Source organism: Mustela nivalis (assembly GCF_964662115.1).
Source record: "Mustela nivalis genome assembly, chromosome: 12".
Taxonomy (NCBI): Eukaryota; Metazoa; Chordata; class Mammalia; order Carnivora; family Mustelidae; genus Mustela; species Mustela nivalis.
This window is the reverse complement of record NC_139031.1, coordinates 7,915,498-7,938,216: the sequence shown is the minus strand read 5'-3', so window position 1 is coordinate 7,938,216 and position 22,719 is coordinate 7,915,498. Positions and strand designations below refer to the sequence as shown.

General features: G+C 38.1%; 1 protein-coding gene across 1 annotated transcript in view; it reads left to right on the top strand.

Moving 5' to 3' along the window:
* CNTNAP2 (contactin associated protein 2) overlaps nucleotides 1–22,719 on the top strand; it is a 1,362,616-nt gene that overhangs the window by 513,154 nt on the left and 826,743 nt on the right. Inside the window, exon 9 of the mRNA XM_082693594.1 lies at nucleotides 20,375–20,546. Within this exon, the coding sequence (XP_082549720.1) occupies nucleotides 20,375–20,546 (172 nt within the window). The remainder of the gene's footprint in view (nucleotides 1–20,374; nucleotides 20,547–22,719) is intronic.

The following is a 22,719-nucleotide window of genomic DNA, read 5'->3' as shown; positions in this document are numbered from 1 at the left end:
AAATATGCCTAAGGGATGGTGAAAAACTGCTGATGCTACCGTTTTCTTCTGGGGGAATGTGGCCCCTCAGGAGCTCAATTAAATGGCTCAATGTCTGCTTTTCTATTCATAACATGGTTATTGCACTGTTACCACTAAAAAATAACTTATTTATAGGCCTCCTTGGATCCTTACATTTTCCTTCAGATGCAATTCTAACATCCATCTGCAAATTTTGCTCACCATTGCATTTATTTGAAATCAGTATTGTTTTTAATTTTTTTTTTTTTTTTGAGCAGTGTGAAGCATGGCCTGTGACTCACTTATCCATATGTGGCCATGTAATCTCCCTCACTAATGTGTCTGTACACACTAGGCAGCGAAGCACTTTGAACAGGGGGAGCTTGAGCAAGCGCTCAGTGACGGAGGGTGGCCTTTAGGCTACACTCCGGAGACTTCTGTGAGCCTGTTTACTTCTCGAGAGGAGGAGCTGTTAGTCTGTGGCTGGGTTCTGGATGCCTGGGAAGGGAAGGGAACTGGGGATCCCAGGATGCCCTCTGCATTGTCCCTGATGAGCCTTCACGGTCACCACTTTGCCCACACACCTCTTCCCCGCAACCAGGTTCACGGACATTCCCAGTTGCAGCTTCTCCAGATATCACTCTGACAGTCAGTCTTGTGGGGGTGGGGGGTGCCCTCTTTCCTGACATGCTGTCCCTTGGGATTTTGAGCCTTTCTGGGGGTCCCCTGTGCCTCCTGGCTCACCTCTCCACAGGTGCGCCAAGACCCATTTTCCCCTCTCGCCAACTCTTTGTCCTTCTCATCTACTTCATTATCATCAAAACTCTCTTGAAATGTCTCCCCCATTGTGCGCTCTGATTCTTCTGACCCTGCAAAGTTTCTGCTTGGTTATCGATCCTGTTACTTGGTGAGTTTTCAGAGACAGAAGTAGAACCGTGCTCCATTTATCAAGGGCCCGGCAGCAGGGGTTCTTAGATGTTTGCTGTTCACAGACATTTTTGAGAAACTGACGAATGCTTGTATCCTCTTCCCCCGAAATGTATAGACATAGACAACCCGCGTGATGCTGGGGGTGAAGATGTCTGCGTGGGAGGGAAGAAACGTGATAATGTGTGGAGTTTTCCTGCAGAGGATGAGGATGTTTCATTTGTTTTGAGAAATCTTAAAAGTTGTGTCTGTTAAATTTCCTCCTCCAGAGACATGTATTTATTGTCAAACATCCACATTTCGGATGCTTACTCTGTGTCTTGCTTGTGACTTGGTACCGAGAATACCGATGGTGGCCCCCGTTGCAGGCCCCGGGTCGGGGAGAAGTGGGCGATGGAGAGCCGCCCTGAGTGTGAGAGGAGGCCCAGGTGGAATTTATGCCCCGGCTGCTCCCGAGGCACCTCACGGATGGACCTAGAATTGGGGGCAAGGAGACAGTGATCAGCGAGGTTTTCTTGAGGAAATGATACTTGGATTTCTTAAAAATGTCTTTTGTCTATTTGAGTACTATGTATTTAGAATACTTATAACTGTTTAATGAATTTTACCTTTGCTGTTACATGCTAACCTTTCTTATCCCCATGGTGCCTTTTTTCTTCATTGTTTTTGGTTTTATCTTAAAATACATTTTTACCACTTCATTCTCCTCAAGGACAGTGAGCATTATTTCTGTGTGTCAGACCCTTTGAGTAATAATTTACGGGCACTCACTGCATTCTCAAAACGATACTATGAGGGAGATACTATTGTTTTCCTCTATTGAGAGACAAAGAAACATTGTAAGCACAGTTTTAAGTCATTCAATGAAACATACAATCAGTAAACTGGAATGAGCAAGATTAGACTCAGACACGCTTGCCCTGGAGCTTGTACTTCTCCACATACTAATACCAGTGTTGATATTATAAATTATATCAGTATTTTGGGATTCCATCACTAAAGTATTGTATCATTAGAGCCACCAGCTGTTTGAATATTTGTATTTGCCTGGCTTATTTTTCCAAAATAAAAAATTTTACTTTCAACTTTTCTTGTTTCTGTGTTTCAGATGTGCTTCTTGGAAATAGTATGTGGCTGGATTAAAAAAAAAAAAAAATCCACTGGTACAACCTCTTTTCATGTGATGTTCAGTGTTGTGAAAATCGATTTTAGCTATTGCGATACTTTGTTGTATTTCTACCAGCTTGTTCTGTTTTTTTTTTTGCTTCTGCTTTTTCTGTGTACCTTTTATTCTTCCTTTTGCTTGATTAAATATTTTTAAAAATATATATGCCCTCCCCTCAAATGTGAAATGTACATATTCCATATTTTCCATTTTAGGGATTATCTTTATAATTTTTTCATGAGTATTTGTAAAAGTCAAAAGTAACTTAACATCTTGGTCTTTCTTCAAAACTATGAGAGAAATTTGGTTTATTAGTCTGCTGGGCCTGCCATAACAGAATACCACAGAGTGGGGTATGCCACAGAAGCTTATTTTTTCACACTTCTGGAGGTCCGAAGCCAAAGATCAACATGCCAGTGCTGGTTTCTGGTAAGGCCTCTCTTCCTAGCTGGAAGGATGGCTGCCTTGTGGCCACCTCCTCTCATGACCTTTCTTCGGGGCACTTGAGGGGAGAGATTGATCTCTGGGTCTCTTCCTTTCCTTATAAGAACACCAGTCCTATGGGATTAGGGTCCACCTTTATGACCTTATTTAACCTTTATCAGCTTCCTAAACACCCTATTTCTAAATATAGTCACATTGGACGTTGAGGCTTTATTTTGGGAGAGGCGGTGCTGTCTATAACACTTGGCATAATTTAACTGTATCCTACTTTGGTCCTCCATTTTATTTCTACCTCTTTTCTAACTTCAGTATTATCATTTTTATAATTTTATTTTTACATAGTTGATGTATTTTCAGATTTCCCCATGTTTGCCGTTCCCCCCGCCCCATGCTCTGCCTCCCTGTATTTCTTTTCTTTTGGGACTTAGTGCCTTTCCCCTTGACACACTTCCTCTAGTTCTGATGATTTTTATTGGAGAGGGAGTCTGTTGGTGGTAATTTGCTTTAATTTTTCTTTGCTGAGAATATCTTAATTTCCCCTTCTCTCTTGGTGGATAATTTAGCTTGATATACAATTCTGGATTGGAATTTTAGTTTCTTTCAATAGTTTGAATATGTTCTCCTGCATTCCACCTTCCGTTTTCACTCCTTAAGAATTTCCCTGTCTCCTTTAGGACTCACCTGTTTCCTGGTCTTGCTACTGTTATGCTCCTAGGTGATAGGATTTTACACTATACTGTGTCTCTTAGATTTATTTTTTTTTAAAAATTGGGGGTAGAATTCTTGTTCTCTTTGAATCTGAATTTTTAATTAGTTCTGGAAAACTCTCAGGCATTATATCTTTGAAATCTCTCAACATTCTCTCTTTCCTCTCCTAATATTTTAATCTAATATATGTTAGACCATATTTCCATGTTCCACATTTTAAAATTTATATTTAATATATTTTTTAATTTTTTATTTTTTCAGTGTAACAGTATTCATTATTTTTGCACCACACCCAGTGCTCCATGCAATCTGTGCCCTCTCCAATACCCACCACCTGGATCCCCCAACCTCCCACCCCCGCCCCTTCAAAACCCTCAGATTGTTTTTCAGAGTCCATAGTCTCTCATGGTTCACATCCCCTAATATTTTTAATCACTTTTCATTTCTGGACTACATCTTGGATATCCAACCTACCTTTCTGTTTACAAATACATTCTATAACTTTATGTCATGTGCTTAATGCAACTAATAAATTTTAAATTTTAGTAGTATATTTTAATTCCTGGAAGATATGTTTGCTTATCTGTCAAATATGAATGGCTCCTTTTAATAGTATCTCATTCCTTTCTTACATATTTGATTCCACTTTTTATTTCTTTAATTGTTTTTAATGGTTTACCATATTACATATCCTAAAATCTGGAATTCATGGAGACCAGATTTTTCTATGTGATGATTCTACTGAATCTTGTTCATTATGTTTGTTTTCTTATGTTTTGTATCTTTGGATTTTGAGTTTAAATTTCTTTTTTTTTTTTTTTCTTTAGTAGTCCTGTAATTCCAGAGCCAATCCAGAGAAGATTTACACTCCCTTCAAATGATAGCAGCTTGAGACCATATTTTTCTATTTTAATTTCTTGACTTGGGGCCTATACTCTATCGTTCCTGTAAATTTGAAAGCCATAATTTCGTTGAGCAAGGCTGTGGTTCATTTTTCAGAAGGGTTTTTTTTTTTTTTTCTTTTTCTTTCTATAGGCTAGGAAAAAGAGACAAATTTCCTTGTCATCTTTCTTTGCTGACTAGTGAATTTTCCTCCAGTATCTGCTTCTTCTGAGATTTTAGCATTTTCAGGCTTTATGTGGTGTTGGTGGTATTGGGTTGAGGAGGGGGTTCTATTTTTGCACAGCTCCAACACTTGACTTTTAATTCTGCTAGGCCTTTAAAATCCAAACCTCTGCATTACAAAGATTAGTAAATAGCTTCTGAATACCAATAGCCCAGAATCATCTGGCACCCTAAATTTCAGCTTTTTCTTTTCCTTTGACCTCTGAAAGTGTCTTCTACAGTACCAGATGCTTAGATATGTAATTTAAAGGATGTGTGTTACTTTTTAATCTAGCATTTCTAGGTGTTTTGACCTGGAAAAGTTTCAGGCTTTTCACATTGCTCTATCATAGGACGTGGAATTCTCTGTTGGTTATTATTTCTTATCTCGTTCCCAAATATTCTATAGTCTACAAATATTATTGAATGCCAAATATTGTTAAATAAATGCTTTCATAGTAAAGAGTTTATATTATGATAAAAAGAGATACAGTAAAAATTGTACAAATGTTTTCATATGGGATGAGTCATTTTTTAAAACTCAGAATAAATGTCAGCATTTGGGGAAAAATATTATCAGAGAATATAGGGTTAGCGAAATTTGAGCCATTCTCAAAATATTTTACCTTCAAACTAACTTCATACTTTGTTGATGAAATTTGCTAAGAGAAGAGATTTCAAGTGCTCTCGTCACACACAAAATAATGGTAACTCTGTGAGGAGTGGATATGTAAATTAGCTTGACTATAATAATCATTTCACTATGTGTATGTATATTAAACATGTTCTACACATTAAGTATAAACATTTTTATTAAAAACTAATAAAAAAGGAAAAAGATTGGGCTGGTGACCTAGTCAAGGACACATAACTGCATAACTAATATGAAGCAGGACTGGGTTTCCAACTAATTCTGCTATTCTGCAACCCACACTCCTGACCACTAGGGTTTTATTTGACAAAATATTGCCTTATACCATCATAAACAACACTGCTTATACTTATGAAGAAAAGTTAAAAAGACAATATTATTTTGTTTTGTGAAAATATGAATGTATCTATTTTATGTATTAGATACACTGGCAGGCTATGGTCATAGGAAATTAAGGTTATCAAATGTAAGTCTTTGATTTTGTATTTTGCATTTTTGCTATGTATGAATGTACAACTAAGTTTTAAATGAAAGACCACTTAACATTTTTAAAAAAGACATAAAAGAGCCAAATTATTCAGTTTGGTAATTCTGATCTTCTTTTTAAGTTTGCCCCTGGGCAGGTATGGCTTTTTAAATCATATTGCACAGTTTGATTTGCAAATTGATAACTATCCCAATTTGTCAAGATATCTAGTCTGCTTTTCTGGTTACCTTTTATTCTCTATGGTCTTATAATTTTCTTCATTACTTTTACAAAGCACTCAGAAATATGTCCAGTATCTTTTAGATTTAAACTTATTGTGTTATAAACACAGTTAATGTATCTTATGATTATTATATGATAATATGAGGGTAGATCCACAAATAATTTTATTTAGAAATAACTGATCCACTAAGGCAATGAATTTTTATAAACATCAAATTTTTTATAATATACTAAGGTTTATAATATATATAAGGTTTATACTAAGGCTTAAAATATACTAAGGCTTTTATAAGGTTTTAATACTCTAAATTATACATATTTAAAATTATTCTAGCTAGCTAAGTGGTCTAATAAGTTATATCAAATTAATTTTAATTAAATAAAATTAAACTAGTAAGTGCATTTTTAGAAAATAAATATTTCCAGGCGCCTGGGTGGCTGAGTCAAACATCCAACTCTTGATTTCGGCTGAGGTCCTGATCTCAAGGTTATGAGGTTGAGCCCCACGTTGGGCTCCTTGCTGGGCATGGAGCCTGCTTAAGCTTCTCTCTCTTCATCTCCCTATGCCCCTCTCCCCTTTAAAAAAATTTCCTTTTCTTAATATATTATATCGTATTTTGCAAATCCTTACAAATATATTTTGCATTTAGAAAACTAGAATATTAGAGAGAAAGAAAGATGTTGGAAGTTCGTTTGTTTGTTTTTAATCTTGTTAATTCATTTTATCAGATAAGTAAAAGACTCGGGGCGCCTGGGTGGCTCAGTGGGTTAAAGCCTCTGCCTTCGACTTAGGTCATGATCCCAGGGTCCTGGGATCGAGCCCCACATTGGGCTGTCTGCTCCGCGGAGAGCCTGCTTCCTCCTCTCTCTCTCTCTGCCTGCCTCTCTGCCTACTTGTGATCTCTGTCTGTCAAATAAATAAATAAAAGGGAATAAGATAAGTAAAAGACTCCTGATCGGGTTGTAACATGACTAGACTAATATTTTTAATAATGATCGTTTGGACTTCATGCTGGAGATGGATCAGAAGTGGGTGTTGGTGAAGCTGTGGTAAGGCTCCCATGGTGCAGAATCTGACTGAGAGAATTATTTATAAGGGAAGACTGACATGACGTGATTGACATGATGCATTTCAGAGAGTAAGGGTGGGGGTACCAGGGATGACTCTGGTCATTTGATATGTGCAACGTCTTAGATAAAACTGCAGTGAAGATGTTTTGAGTGACTGCCTGGATAGATACGGATGATGTGAGAATACCAACTGGGATCAAGAACAATATATCTTGAGTTTGAACGTGTATGACACATTGGAATGGAGAATTTTAAGAACCTTCTGGATACAGAGTAAAATCCTGAATTGGAGATATCATATTTGTATATTAGGTCGTTGAAGCGATGGGTTTGGATAGGACCCTTTTTTTGCCCCTTATTTATTTATTTATTTTTGATTGAAGTGTAGCTAACATACAGTGTTACATTAATTCATGTGTTCACTATAGTGATTCAACAGTTCTGTACATTACTCATTGCTCATCACAGTAAGTGTACCTTAATCCCTTTAATCTATTGTGCCCATCCCTCCACTCACCTTCCATCTGCCAACCACCAGTTTGTTCTCTTTGTTTGTTTGTTTCCTTTTTGTTTGTTTTTCTTTTTGTTTTGATTCTCAAATTCCACATAGGAGTGAAATCATATTGTATTTGACTTTTTCTCTCTGACTTACTTCACTTAGCATTTTACCTTCTAGGTCCATCCATGTTGTTGCAGATGGCACTATCTCATTATCTTTTTATGGTTAAGTAATATTCCATTATGAGTGTGTGTGTGTGTGTGTGTGTACCACATCTTCCTCCATCCATATGTTGATGGATACTTGTGTTGCTTCCATATCATAGCTATTGTAAATTATGCTGCAATAAATATCGGGCTGCATATATCTTTTTAAATTTAGTGTTTTGTGTTCTTTGGGTAAGCACCCAGTAAGGAGTTACTGGATCTGTCATTATTTCTATTAATTTTTTGAGGAACTTCCATGCTGATTTCCACAGCGGCTACACCAATTTGCTTTCCCACCAACACTGCACGAGGGTTCCTTTTTCTCCATATCCTCACCAACACTTGTTGTTTCTTGTCCTTTAATTCTAGCCATTCTGACAAGTATAATGTGATATCTCATTTTGATTTGCATTTCCCTCATGATTAGTGATGTTGAGCATCTTTTCATGTGTCTTTGGCCATTGGTATGTTTTCTTTGGAAAAATATATATTGAGGTCTTCTGCTTATTTTTTTGGAGAGGACCCTTTTTATGCACAAACTTCCAAGAAAAAAGACCTAGCCCAGGGCAGACTTTGACAGACTCCTACATTTATATAGCAGGTAGAAGACAAGAAATGAGTAAAGGAGATTGAAATGAGATTGCTAGAAAAGTACAAAGAAAACCCTGGATGATGTTAGCCAAGGAAGGAAATATTCAAGAAGAAAGAATGGCTTCTCAAACTCTTCAAACATTTGCATTTTATGTGCTCGTATGGATAGGTAGTAACATTCTTTAACACAAATATATTCATGTTTCTGAACTCACCTTCCCGATGAGATTTCAATATTATTGAGGACAAAAATAATGTGGTTTTGGGTCTTTAATAAATACAAAAATGATTGAAATAATATAAGCCATTTGGAATAATAAAAATGATAATTATGGTAATTTCTAGATCTTTGGTGTATACCATGGACCACGGTTTTCTAGGCACTTACTTCATGTGTATATTTTAATTGTTCACAACAGCCTCCTGTACCAGATTTTTATAACTTTCTCTCTTTTATAAATAAAGAGACAAGAAACAGAGTATTTAAGTATTTACCCATGGTCAAAAAGTGATAGACACAAAATCCCTAGCCTTGTATTTTCTACTCTTCCATTATAAAAAGCAGAAAATAAGTATATGTGGAATAAATATAAATAACATACTAAATTTGAAAAAGTCAAAAGACTATATTAAATGATGTAAATAATTAAAACTAGCTAAAAAAATTGTCTCCAAAGAGTTAGCCTTTTCCTTAGTACACCATTATTTTATATTAAAGTAGAGTTGCTACCGTCTCTGCGCTTCTCCACTTCTCATGTGCTCCTTAAATGCTGGAATTTATTATCCATACCCACCTCTCTAGCTCCCCCATATTCCCACTGACCTAAGTGGTAAATCCAAGTCAAAGTGCCGGTCTTCATATAACTCCATTCTGTGATTTTTCCCATTCACCAGTGATGATGATGACCATTCCTTCACTTTGTTGATGTCATTTCTTTTTGGTTTTTCTTTTCCCTCTCTCGTTTTTCCTCACTGGCTTATTTTTCTGATCCTACCCCTGACATGTAGATGATTTCTAGAGTCCGGACTTCAGTCTCTTTGCTCAGTACATTATGCAGTTGCTTTGTGCAGTTTCTTCCACCTCCAGAGTATAATTACTCCCAAATCCTTTTCAAACTCTGATCTCTCTCCTGATATGGAGACATTAATATTAACCTGTAGAGTGAACATTTTATCTTGGATACCCCCCCGGCTACTTCAGACTTGAAAAGTTTAGCTTTGAGCTTGTCAAAACGCACCCACCACAGTTTCTTCTGTCTCCTTTCATCCTACTCCCTAAAGACCGAATGTTCTTCCTGTGTCTTTGCTGTTGGGTGAGTCAAAAGCAGTCATCTAGTTGCTCAACCAGAAATCTGAGAGTCCTAGTTGTCACTGTCTCGGTGTACTCCCTTTTTCCAGTGCATCAGCCGGTTCTGGCATATCTTCCAGGGAAATATCTCTCATCTGATTCCTCTAGGTTAGGTTTACTGACCTATTTTAGATAAGAATTTGGAACTTCTGTTGGGGCGCTTGGGTGACTCAGTCGTTAAGCCTCTGCCTTCAGCTCAGGTCATGATCTCAGGGTCCTGGGATGGAGCCAGCATCAGGCTTCCTGCTCAGCAGGGAGTCTGGTTTTCTCTCTGTCTCTTCCCCTTTACTTGTGTGAGTGTGTGTGTGTGTGAGCTCGTTGTCTCTCAAATAAATTAATTAACTAAATCTTAAAAAAAAAAAAAAAGAATTTGGAACTTGTCCTGTGTCTCTTTTATAAGACCGTACCTACGTCAGGTTTCCTCTCTGCCAACCCATCCTTACTTCCACCAGAGAGAGAATAAGATGACACAAAATGATCAAGTCATTTTCTTGCTCACAGTCCTTCACTGTCCGTTTGCTCCTCTCACAGACAGTTGTCAAGCTCCAGCAGGATTCAAAGTCTTGTGGCATTTACGTTCTAAAAACAGTAGCAATAACAATAAACCCTCAGACAGCATGTCAGATGGCAATAAGTGTTATGAAGGACAATGGATTAGGTAAAGGGGGCAGAGCTCTAAGAGGCACGCGTGTGATCTCACTGGTGGCCAACGGAGTCCTGCAGCAGAGACCAGGAAGGATGTAAAGAGGCAGGGTTAAACCTCCCCCTTTTTCCAGAACGAAAATCCAAACATCCACTCACGTATCCTTCACCTAACAGATGCAGAGAAGTCCATATAGATGATGTTGTATAGATTATTTTCGATTTGTTTCCAAACTTTATAGCAGACATCTTGTATCTTGACCATCTTGCATGTACCCCACGGACTATTCTAAGATAAGTAGGGTGGAAGCTTTATGGCTTGTGAGTCTTTCTTAACAAATATGCAGATTTTTTTAAAAAAATAAATTATTAGAGAAGCAAGACAGTATTATTGATATCACAAAACTAATACACTGAAAGAGGAGACACACACACACACATGCACACACACACACACACACTTATGGAAGTAACTATTTTAAATAAACTATTCCAGATAATTAGAAATTTTGACATCTGTGATAAGAAACAAGAAGCTGAAGAACTGGAATGAGGAAACTAATAGAACAATTTTAAATAGGTTGGCCTTGGAAGGTCCTTCTCAAAAAGTGACACGTGAGCTGACTTGAACCCTAAGAATAAGTCAGCCATGAAAAAATGTGAAGAAGAAAATTCGAAGGAGAAAGGGCTTGTTTTCCTGAGGCACAGGGCATGGATAGGGAGGCTGAAACACTCTGAACAAGGACAGCCATCTTACGCAGGTAATTAGGGAACTAGCAACGTGGGCCCACAAAAGTATGACAGACCCATTCTGAATGTGATAAACTTACTTCCAAATGTAAAGTGTATATTGAAGAAAAAATTCAAACCTTTGTAGAATTTTTTTTCTTATTAAGTTCAATTAGCCAGCATATAGAACATCACTATTTTATAGAATTTTCTTACATTTGGTTTAATTAATATTGTTTTAATTTTTAAATCTTGAAAGGTGTTCTTAGTGGTTTCATGTGTCCTGATGTTTGTAGGGTTTAGAAACTCTTTAAATCTGACTAAGAAGGGTATGCCCTGAAGTTGGAGTGGGAGGCAGGAGTCAGAACATTCCATCTTTTAAGACCACAGAAGTCTTCTGGGTTTGATAACACAGAGTATAATATATGTGGATCAAGTGTCAGACCCCCCTCTGAGGAGTCTAACTAAAGAGTAAAAGAGGCCCTTCACTTACATGAAAATCGTCACTGAAATTAGGAAGAACAGTCCCAGAGACCATCCCTGGGCATTGAACGCAGATTCAAGTGGTGGAAAGAATAAGTAGGACATGGAGAAATGGAGACAGGATAACTTCATTTTACCGGGAGATAATTTCATCTAAAATGAGGCTCTTGAATGGCAGAGATTTTAGCATAAACCAGCATTTCATGTTGGATAAAGCATTAGCTTTTAAAAAATAGTTTTTATTTTCAGACACTTTAAAACTTGGAAAAAAAGTTCCAAGATCACAAAAAACACCGGTGTAAGTTTCACCCAGAGACCTCGTTATATCACCCCATGCAGTAACGTCCTATATAGCAGAAAGACCCCACCTGGCGTTACATGTCACATCCGCGTCCCTGCCTCTACTGTGTTTGCCAACAGGAATCAAATCCTCTGATGTTTCTCGACTTCCACAGCCTTATCATTCCTGAAGACCTCCTCTGGGTCTGTCTGATGTTTCCTCGTGATGGCACCTGCCTTGTGCATCTGGGGCAGGAGGACCACCAGGCGATGCTTGTTATCAGGGGTCCACCCATCCATCAGTCCCATGACTGGTGGTGATAACTGGGATCACTTGATTGCAAAGACGTCTCTGCTGTTCCCTGCTGTAAAGTGACTGTTTTTCCCTTTCAAAGTAATGTGTTTTAAGGGAGATACTTAGAGACTTCTTTGTTCTTCATCTAACTTTCACCCACGCATTTGAGTATCCATTGATAGTTCTTGTCTGATTTATTTACTCTTGTGATGGTTGCCAAATGGTGACTGTCTAGTTCCAGTATGCTTTTTACATTTATTAGTTAGGATAGGGCTGTAGAAACAGATTTCCTTTTCTTTCCATGTAATTACTCATCTTTATGTGGGTGGACTCATGGATTCCTATGTTTTTTTCAATGAGATATGATGTATACATTTCTCCTTCTCTCCATTCTTTTTTTCTTTTGATAAACTCAAAATATTTTTAATGCTCAAGGTATTTATTTAGTACTTAAATTGTCTAGACTTGAATGATGGAAACCTACTTAAGCCTGGCTCCTGTGTCATTCTGATGTGACCCATGTGACCCCCATCATTCTTTGAAAACCTTTTTTTTTTTTTTTTAACAGTTGACACCCAATGTTAGGTTAGTTTCAGGTGTGCAGAATTTTGACACGTCTCTACCTGATGCTGTGCTCACAAGTGTAGCTACCATCTGTCACCATACAAAGCTGTTACAGGACCACCAACTCTTCCCTATGCGGGGGTCCTGCATCCCTGTGACTTGTTCATTTCATACCTGGAAGCCTCTACCTCCCACTCCCTTCACCCATTTTGCCCGGCCTCCCGCACCCTTCCCCTCTGGCAGCCATCAGTTTGTTCTCTGCATTTATGGCTTTGTTTCTGCCTTTCTGTTTGTTCATTTGTTTTGTTTGCCAGATTCCATATATGAGTGAAATCATGCAGTTTTTGTCTTTCTCTTTTGGATTTATTTCACTTCGCATAATACCTTCAAGGTCCATCCATGTTGTCACAAATGGCAAGGTCTCACTTTATTAAAGTTAATAAATCAGTTGGGGTGCCTGAACGGCTCAGTCTGTTAAACATCTGACTCTTGATTTCAGCTCAGGTCAGGATCTCAGGGTTGCAGGATGAAGCTGTGCGTCGGGCTCAAAGCAAGGTGTGGGGCCTGCTTAAGATTCTCTTTCTCCCTCTGCCCCTCTCCCCCTAAAAAAATAAAATTAATTAATTATTTTTCTTTCTCCAAATTTTTATTTGAATTCCAGTTAGTTAACATACAGCGTAATGTTAGTTTCAGGTGTACAATGTAGTGATTCAACACTTCATACAACACCAGGTCCTCAACACAAGTGCACTCTTACTCCCCATCACCTGCTTCACCCACCCCCTTCCTCCTACCTCCCCTCCAGTAACTCTGGTTGCTCACTATAGTTAGGAGTCTGCTTCTTGGTTTGCCTCTCGCCTTCTTTTTTCAAAACCCAACGTTCATCTGTTTCTTAAATTCCTCATCTGAGTGAAATCATATGGTATTTGTCTTTCTCTGATTTACTTATTTCACTTAGCACTATGCCCTCTAGATCCATCCATGCTGTTGCAAATGGCAAGATTTCATTCTTTTTTCTGACTGAACAATATGAGTTATATATATATATTCATGTTCTCTTATATACATCTTCTTTATCCATTCTTCTATCGATGGGGACTTGGGTTGCTTCCATATATTATCTACAATGCTGAAATAAGAATAGGGGTGCATATATCTTTTTTGAATTAGTGTTTTTATTTTCTTTGGGTAAATACCCAGTAGTGGAATTACTGGAGCTTATGATACTTCTATTTTTAATTTTTTTTTAAATTTATGTTTTTAAAGATCTTATTTATTTATTTGACAGAGAGAGATCACAAGTAGGCAGAGCAGCAGGCAGAGAGAGAGGAAGGGAAACAGGCTCCCTGCTAAGCAGAGAGCCCGATGAGGGGCTCAATCCCAGGACCCCGGGATCATGACCTGAGCTGAAGGAAGAGGCTTTAACCCACTGAGCCACCCAGGTGCTCCTCTATTTTTAATTTTTTGAGGAACCTCCATACTGTTTTCCACAGTGGCTTCCCCAGTTTAGATTCCTACCAACCTTCACAAGGGTTTCTTTTTTCTTCACATCTTCACCAACACCTGTTATTTCTTGTCTTTCTGATTATAGCCGTTCTGAGCACTTCTTTACTTCTGGTGCAATAAAATGTTCCAGGCTCCCATTGTATCTTCCCTGACCCAGCTCTGGAATCACCCATTTCTCCAAGAAGTCCTAGAGACTTAGTTTCAGTAGAGAAACTAAGATCTGATCTATAGGGGTATTCACTGCATCTGGGGGTAACCCTGTACCCACACCATCTCTGGTGAATGGTAGGAACATTTTGTGTATTGAGCCCTTACCCAGTTTCATCTAGATCTATTTCTGCAACTAGCTGTATAATCCTGACAACTACAAGGGCACCCTGATAAATTACATTCCAGTCCACACCCACAAGATCATTCCAGATTTTACACTTTTCATTTGTACTCTCCTTTCCTGACCATGAGAACCTGATTCCCACTATCCTCAATATATTGCTTTATTTGCTTGATAAGCCTGGATTACAGTTGCTCTCCCAGTCATGCAGGGTGGATATGCTGCCGACTGCTCTCACTGGGCAGGTGCCAGCCACCCCCGAGCTCACCCTCAGCCTGCTCGGACACCCACCATGGTGAATTATTCAGGTGGGTTGGGTTAACAGCAGAGATGAGTAGACATTTTGCATAATCATCCTAGATTATATTAGAAGGAAGATCTGAATGCATGCTTAGCATCCTTACTGCATCCCACCAGCCTCTCTCTGACCTCCTAATTTTCCCAACTTTAAGATAAGTATGAATAGAGAAATCTTATATGGGTGTGGTTTTCAACATGTATGGTTTCTACCCTGTTTCCTATTGCTCTTTCTGTCCCGTCAGGTTCACGTGATAACTTAGAGCAGTTCCGATTGGTGTTTTAGTGTCAAAACAAATATCAGCATGTTTTTCACTGATTTATTTCTGAATTAAAATCTTAAAGCCTTTTGTCAGCAAGTATAATAAAATACTCAGTGGACTTCAAGTCAGGTATGACTTTTTTATATGGGAAGTCTTGAAACAGAAATCTCCAACATAATTACAACGACCCTGCGAAGAGGAAAGGTTTCCCATGTCACTGGTAGTGAGATGCAATTGAGTCGGCAAAGTGACATCTTTGCACCCTAGGTGTCACCCTGCCAGATCATGGAGCCCAGTGACAACCCATGTGTACACAATGCATTTTTTATTCCAAATTCATAGATATTTCAAGTGTTAAGCCAAAAGAAACAAATGTTAATCTCCTCATTCTATATAATCTTTCTATTAACTTGGCAAATTTCAATTAAGTTTAACTCTCTAGCCATTCATTTCTGACCCTCAGAATCCCAGCTGCAAATTTAGATCTCCAGACGGTCCTGCTGTTAATCTACTAAGTAGGTTAATTCTTGAGCTTTAGAGTGGCCACTGCAAGTATCACTGGTCTTTTTCCTGCAGTTGTATTTGTACAGAAGGGGAACAAATGCAGAAAACAAATAACATGTTCTTGACTGATGCATAAAGACTACATCATGGGGCGCCTGGGTGGCTCAGTGGGTTAAAAGCCTCTGCCTTCGGCTCAGGTCATGGTCCCAGGGTCCTGGGATCGAGCCCCACATCAGGCTCTCTGCTCCACGGGGAGCCTGCTTCCTCCTGTCTATCTCTGCCTGCATCTGTACCTACTTGTGATCTCTCTCTGTCAAATAAATAAATAAAAATCATAAAAAAAAATAAAATAAAAGACTACTTCACAGTTTAGGGTTCAGCACAGCAAGAGTTTATTCTCTCTTCCTTGTTTGTGGGCCCAAAATTCAGGAACTACTCAGCTGGGAAGTTCTAGATCGAAGTTCTCATGCAGTTGCAGCTTGATATTTCCTGTAGCCACAGTCATTGGAAGGCTTGACTAGGATTGAAAGCTCTACTTGGAGATGGGTCACTCACATGGCTAGCAAGCTGCTGCTGGCAGTGGGGTCCTATTTCCTCTCTCTATGGGTGCCTCCCCAGGAGACTGCTTGAGGTTCCTCATGGCCTAGGGACTGGCTTCCTCAGAGTCAGTGATCCAAGAGGCCTAGGGACTGGCTTCCTCAGAGTCAGTGATCCAAGAGACCAATGTAAGTAAGAGGCCTTTTATTACTAGGCCTTGAAAGTCACAGACACACTGTCACTTCTGCAGTGTTCTGTCAGTGTGGATTCAGCGTAGGAGGGAACCCCACAGGGTATGACTAGCAGGAGGTGCTGTATGGGCATTTTGGAGGTCGGTTCCCATGGTTTGCCCTCTGGAACACAAAGGTCCATGTCTCTTCCACATGAAAAGTATACTTACTTCCTTCAAAGGTCCTTTAAAGCTTCCTTCCATTAGAGGGTCTTCTCAGAATCCAGCAACTCATCATGAGTCGAGTTCATACCAACAGGAAGCTCCTCGGGAAGTCTGAGAACAAAGGAAGGTATTCAAATATAGTTTCTCACCTGAAGACCTGCGAATGAGTTTTGTGCCACCCACACACCCAGCTTCTCCTGGGCAGATAGGCATTGAGTAACTACTTCAGACTGTCTGGTTCAAAAAGTGGGCCAAAGGGGGAAATAAGAGCACACGGAAGTAACTGGTCCAAAGTGCTTGTAGATTCCAGTCAGATACATGTTGGTAATTCCTGGAGTAGGGCTCACTGCTAATTATTTCTTGAAAGTGTTTCTTCATGGGTCTTGGCTCTGCCCTCTGGTTCCCAGTTCTACCTCTCTGGTCCATGCTTCCTTTTAATACAAAAAGTAGCCTTTGTTTATAGCCATATGATTTCCTGCCCGTGGAAGTTTAAAGACACAGTTTCTGTCTGTCCAATCTCTTGCTCTCTGAGGCCAAGCTGATGGTGTTACCGTAAGTGCGGCTGTCTTACAAATCTGTGGGTTTCCTTTGATTATGCTTGCTTATTCCATTAAGCAAAAGCCACATCCAGTATCTGATGAAGATAAGCTTTTTAATTTAATTTAATTTAATTTTTTCATACTGGACTTTTGCTGACATGCGAAGGGAAGAATGCCCTTAGCACTGGTTAGCTCAGGGGATCTGTAAGACATTATAATAAGCTGTCTAGCGTTTCTTTAGTCTGAATGAATAGTTCTTTGAGGCACCACCTAATACCTTTTGGAGGTCTTAAGGTGGGTATCACAGTCATACCCCATCGCCATCCTTACCTTATGTTTTCTTGGTCGTTGAAGTTTGCCTGCAAGTGACTTAAATTTTTGCATTGTTGGCCATCCGGAGAGATTACAAGTGAGTAAATACTTTATTTTCAAATCCATCAAGTCCTACTTTCTTTGTATTTAATGGTTTTCTTTGGTTTTTCTCTCTTCTTTTTCCCCCTTTATTATAAATAGATGTTCAGAATTCTCTGCCTGAAATGTTCTTAGCTAGGTTACGCAGTTCATTAAGTATGTTTCTTTCCCATATTATCATGATGTTATTAAACTTCCTACTGCAGCATAGCCAGGATCCAGTTTTCTCTCATTTCCACTCACATTTATTCCTCACTGTCCTGTAAGCCGTTCCTGACAACCTCCTCAGGAGTCATCATCAGGCCTCTGCTCACAGTCCTTGTGAAGCCTGCGCAGCTGACTTGGGCATCCCAGTCCTTAGGTCACTGCCATTTCTGTAGGTTTTTGTTGTAATTCTCTCCCAGAACCAAATTTATTACTAGGTATTCATTATTGCATAAACATATTGCCCCAAAATTTAATAGCTGGAAACCATGATTTATTATCTCTCATGGGCTTTTCTAGAAGACTGCTCATGGAATGATCAGCTAGCAGTCTCAGAAACCAAGCCAGATACTAGCGTCAAAAGTCACACACAACCACCACTTCATAGTTTTCTACTGATCAGAGTCAGGGCTAATTTAGGGTAGAAGGAGACTAGGAAAGGGTTTGAATACCAGAGGCAAGGATTAATGGACTTCCTCTTGGAAATGTTAGACATAATGCAAGGAAAGGAAAAAAAAAAAAAAAGACACCCTAAATTTTAATAGATATATATAGCAGTTTGTCCTGTAACTGTTTTCGCCTAGAACGTATCCCGCGTAGAAAAGTAAAAGGACTTGACAATTTCAAACTCCAGAATTTATCAGGGCCAAATAGAACATTGTTAGGAGTGACTGATGAAGTCTTGTTTTATGACCTTAATTATGTCCAATTCATAGTGATCTGTGTGTTACACAGCTGCTTTGCTTCAGAGATCTTGTTCTCACAAATAGATCAACTCATTTTGAAATATTTCAAAGCTAGTGTGGATATTTAGAGACTCCCAAGTACTCAAAAAACAGAACCAAATGATCGTCTTGTTAAGAGTTGTCAATAAAGTTACAGCTGGATGTTTTCTCTCTGCTAAGTTTAGACATTATACTCCATTCAATTTTATCTTGATTAAACAGATTGAAAATCATATGTATGCATACAACTAGTCTAAATGGGCCACTTATCTAAGATCAGCAGTTTTCTGAGGAGACTAACAATGCAAATGAAAAAAAATGTGACTTAGGGAAAGATATATACATGCCATATGTTTGATATCGGAAGTAGATTTTTTAAGTCAAGAAATTAAGTAGAATCCTGTTTTTACATAGTACAATGTTGTTAGAAAAAATGATAAACAGCTCCATGGTTAACTCTTAAAGGGAATTCAAATGATAATTACTAGACTTATGAAAGTCTAGTAATTGGTTATAGTTATAATATGGTTTTATATATATGTATATATATATACATATATATATAGCTATAATACATTATAGTCTAAAAAGGTTATGAAATATTATTAACCCATTAATAATGGAAGAAAGGGGGGGCACCTGGGTGGCTCAGTGGGTTAAGCTGCTGCCTTCAGCTCAGGTCATGATCCCAGGGTCCTGGGATCCAGCCCCGCATCGGGCTCTCTGCTCAGCAGGGAGCCTGCTTCCTCCTCTCTCTCTGCCTGCCTCTTGCTTGTGATCTCTCTCTCAGTCAAATAAATAAATAAAATCTTTAAAAAAAAATAATGGAAGAAAGGTTTATATTGTCCTAAACTGGTATTACTAGTCAAATATGACATTTTGTTTAATCACTTAATGGTCAATTTTTTCGATGTTTTCTATTGGAAATTCATTTTCTTTTTTAAAGATTTTATTTATTTATTTGACAGAGAGAAATCACAAGTAGATGGAGAGGCAGGCAGAGAGAGAGAGAATGACGCAGGCTCCCTGTCAAGCAGAGAGCCCGATGTGGGACTCAATCCCAGGACCTGAGATCATGACCTGAGCCGAAGGCAGTGGCTTAACCCACTGAGCCACCCAGGCGCCCTGGAAATTCATTTTTATCAACTTAATGACACATCTTGATCCCAACCCATTCTGTATATGTTTTTTTCTGTAGCTACAATATTAGACTGAAATGAATATGTTAATAACTTTAGAATTTTAAGCAGACAAATTAGTACTGTTCAAATTTGCTCTAATAGTAAATCTGGTGTGAGGAAAAATATGAAAAGTAGATACTTTTTGAGACTTTCTGGAGATACTTAATGGGATAGAGAAGTATTCTTTTCCTGTGACTGGCATATAGATTTAATGCACATACTAAGAAGTATGCATTTTTTTTCCTATTAAAAAGGCATAAGTTAGGTAATTGACTCATGTTGGTATTTTAAAGTTATTTTGCAATTAAATTTTTAATGTCTGACTTTAAACTTTATATATGTATCTTCTGTTGCCTAATAGAAACACTGGTATTTACTTTTTTTTTTGTCTTGCTATTCATTCTCTTTTTAGTTTCATTTCTTATCATTTATGCTCCCTATGTCATATTAGCTATATAAGATGGATATTCAGAGGAGGGTAGCTGGGCCTTCTGCTTCAATTTATTTCTTTATAATGTTTCTTTGGATTTGATAAATCAAGAAATCATTTGTAATGCAAATATCTTTTTGGATTGAGTTAGACATTAATCCATAAAAGAAAGCCACCATAATCAATAATGCTTTAGTTTCTTGACATCTGAATAACAGGGCTCTACGGTATTAAGAAAGTAGAAGTAAATTTGAAGGCATAAAGGAAGGTGGTAGGTAGTTGGGAAAGGTCTAAAGTTTTATGTTTTAAGGTCTGAAGAGAGAGTCAGGTGAGGAAGTGTAGGAGTGAGCCTTCAAGAGCAGAGGGACAGAGTGATGTGACAGACCGAGGAAGAAAATGTCACAGAGAAAATATGACGATGGTCGATCCCAGAGACAAACATTCACCAGGGTCAACCCTTCCTTCATCTCCTGAAATAATACTGCTTTCTCAAAAGATTCCATTCTTCCGCACTGAACAGGACATCCACAGGGATCCACAGGACAGGGCGGCTGTGGTCACGGAAGACAGCCGGAGGAATTTTAGTGAAGCCTGCTGTACGCAGAATGTGACTTTCCCACTTCTTCTCTCTCACAGGTTTTCTGAACCAGATGAATAACTCCAGTCACTCTGTCCTTCAGCCTTCATTCCAAGGGTGCATGCAGCTCATCCAGGTGGACGACCAACTGGTGAATTTATATGAAGTGGCACAGAGGAGGCCGGGGAGTTTTGCGAACGTCAGCATCGACATGTGCGCCATTATAGACAGGTATGCCGTCTTTTCGTCCTGCTTCTAAGTGTCCAAACTTCGGAATTCATGCTTTTGTTGTGGGACAAGAGAAACACACACACACACACACAAACACACACACACACACACACACCCCACGTATAAGAGGTAAGGCGTAGGAGCCATCTGTCATGCCTACAGCATATGTGTGATTTTAGCAGTGACATTTATAGCAGGACCTGGGTATATATGGTAGAACAATCTGGGATGTCACACCAGTCTCCCTCCATAAATGTGAGCATTATGCAGGTAACTTTGCAAGCGACAGCTGAGTTATAAAGGAACTCAGTTTATTTTAAATTTTGCTTCCTACGCCCACAAGCAGAGATGTCCCTTCTCTTCTTGTGTTGGTCACGACTCATGCTCAGCATATTTTCCCCTCCAGAGCCCTCTCCTGAACCAAAAGAAGCTTTAAAAATGTTGGCAGGCAGTATGGGAATTTACTGAAACAGAATATTTAATGTAATTGAGTCTGCTTACAAATATACATACTGAAATATTGCAAAATCTAATCTATATTCATTTTTGCAGATCTGGGGAGGAGCTTTTTTTTTTTTTTTTTATAAAAACCTAGTTGACTTTTCACAGAGTAGAAAAATACAACTCTTACATGAACTATTACATCATTACATACACTAACCTTAATATATTTCTAAAAAGTACCTTTCATTCTACCATGAAAAGTAGTATGAGATATTTCATCCATAAATAAACCATATCTACTTTGTGTTGAATTTAATCTGGTGATTTTTAGGTGATTTTCTAAACTGTATTCAAATCTTTTATGAGAGGGCTATCTTACTCTGAAAAATAATTTTATTAATTTTATATTTTGCAAGATGAAAGTTTCAGAAGTTTTAGTCTGCTCTCAACAAAGAGTAGACTTTCTGTCTCTAGTAATCTTACTTCATTTAAGAGGAGATCCTTAGGGAAGTCATCCAAAGACATAAAATGAACCTTAAAAAGACATAAAATCATCTATAATAAAGTAAGTTTGCTGCCATATAATCTCAATAAAATTATATCCATCTGAATGGTAAATTACAGTTTAAATGATGGCTATAGAATGTAACTTTTTAAAGTCTTAATATGCTTATAATGAGACTTGATGACATAGCATAGTTCTTATTTCTGTTACATATTTGCAAATACTCATCCTGTTGGCCTAAGCAATTTATATTTAAACAGAACAGTGAACAATTTTAATGGAAATATATTCCTAATTTTTGAACCAGCAATAATGCAATAGCTATTATTTCTGCCTAAAGCAAGTGGTAGCAATAATAAGAAAAACTGAGACATAAATGTTTTAAGACCGTATTTGTGATATTTGATATTTATCTATAAATTTTTATTAATTGTCTTCCATACAGGAAGATTTTTCCTTCTTAGTAATATGTACACAGCAGATTGAGTTATTTTAGTGCCTTGTCCATTTTCCATGTCAGTAGATTTAATGATATAATAATTTCTGTCAATAAACTAACCCAAGTTAGTTTATTCGGCTTTTGTAAACAGGCTAGATTTTATGGTGATGTTGCTATTTACTTCGAACAGCATGTATCCTGGACATTATGTTTAAATTGTTTGCTACCAAAGAAATATGGGTAAGATGTTGAGACTTAAATGTTTCACTTCCATGGAGGGAGTAGGTGCTAAATTGGCCCCAAAAGAATGAATGGGATTTTTATATATGAAGAAAATGGAAAATGGCATTTCTGATGAGAAGAATAATGCAAGAGAAGATGGAGAATAGGGAATACAGATTTCAGTTTTTGGCAGATACAAGAATATGCAAAATATTTTTTCACCAAAATGGGTCAGTCCCATTGTCCATATTGCCAAGCATCCTATAGCTGACAGAACAAAGAATATGTCTTTTTTATCCTCTGGGATGATAACCCAGTAGAGTAGCTATGGGGAGTTTGTTACCTCTGACAGATCAACAATTCTAAAGTCCGTTAGGGAATCTATTTTCTGTTTGTCCTAGTTTTTGAAGGCAGTGACTTTTTTTTTTTTCCCTCCCTAAATTGATGTGTAATTGACATATAACAATATATTAGTTTTAGGTGTAAAACGTAATGAATGAATATGTATCACAAAATGATCATCAGGGCAACAGCTTATATACATTAATTTCCAATATGTGAAA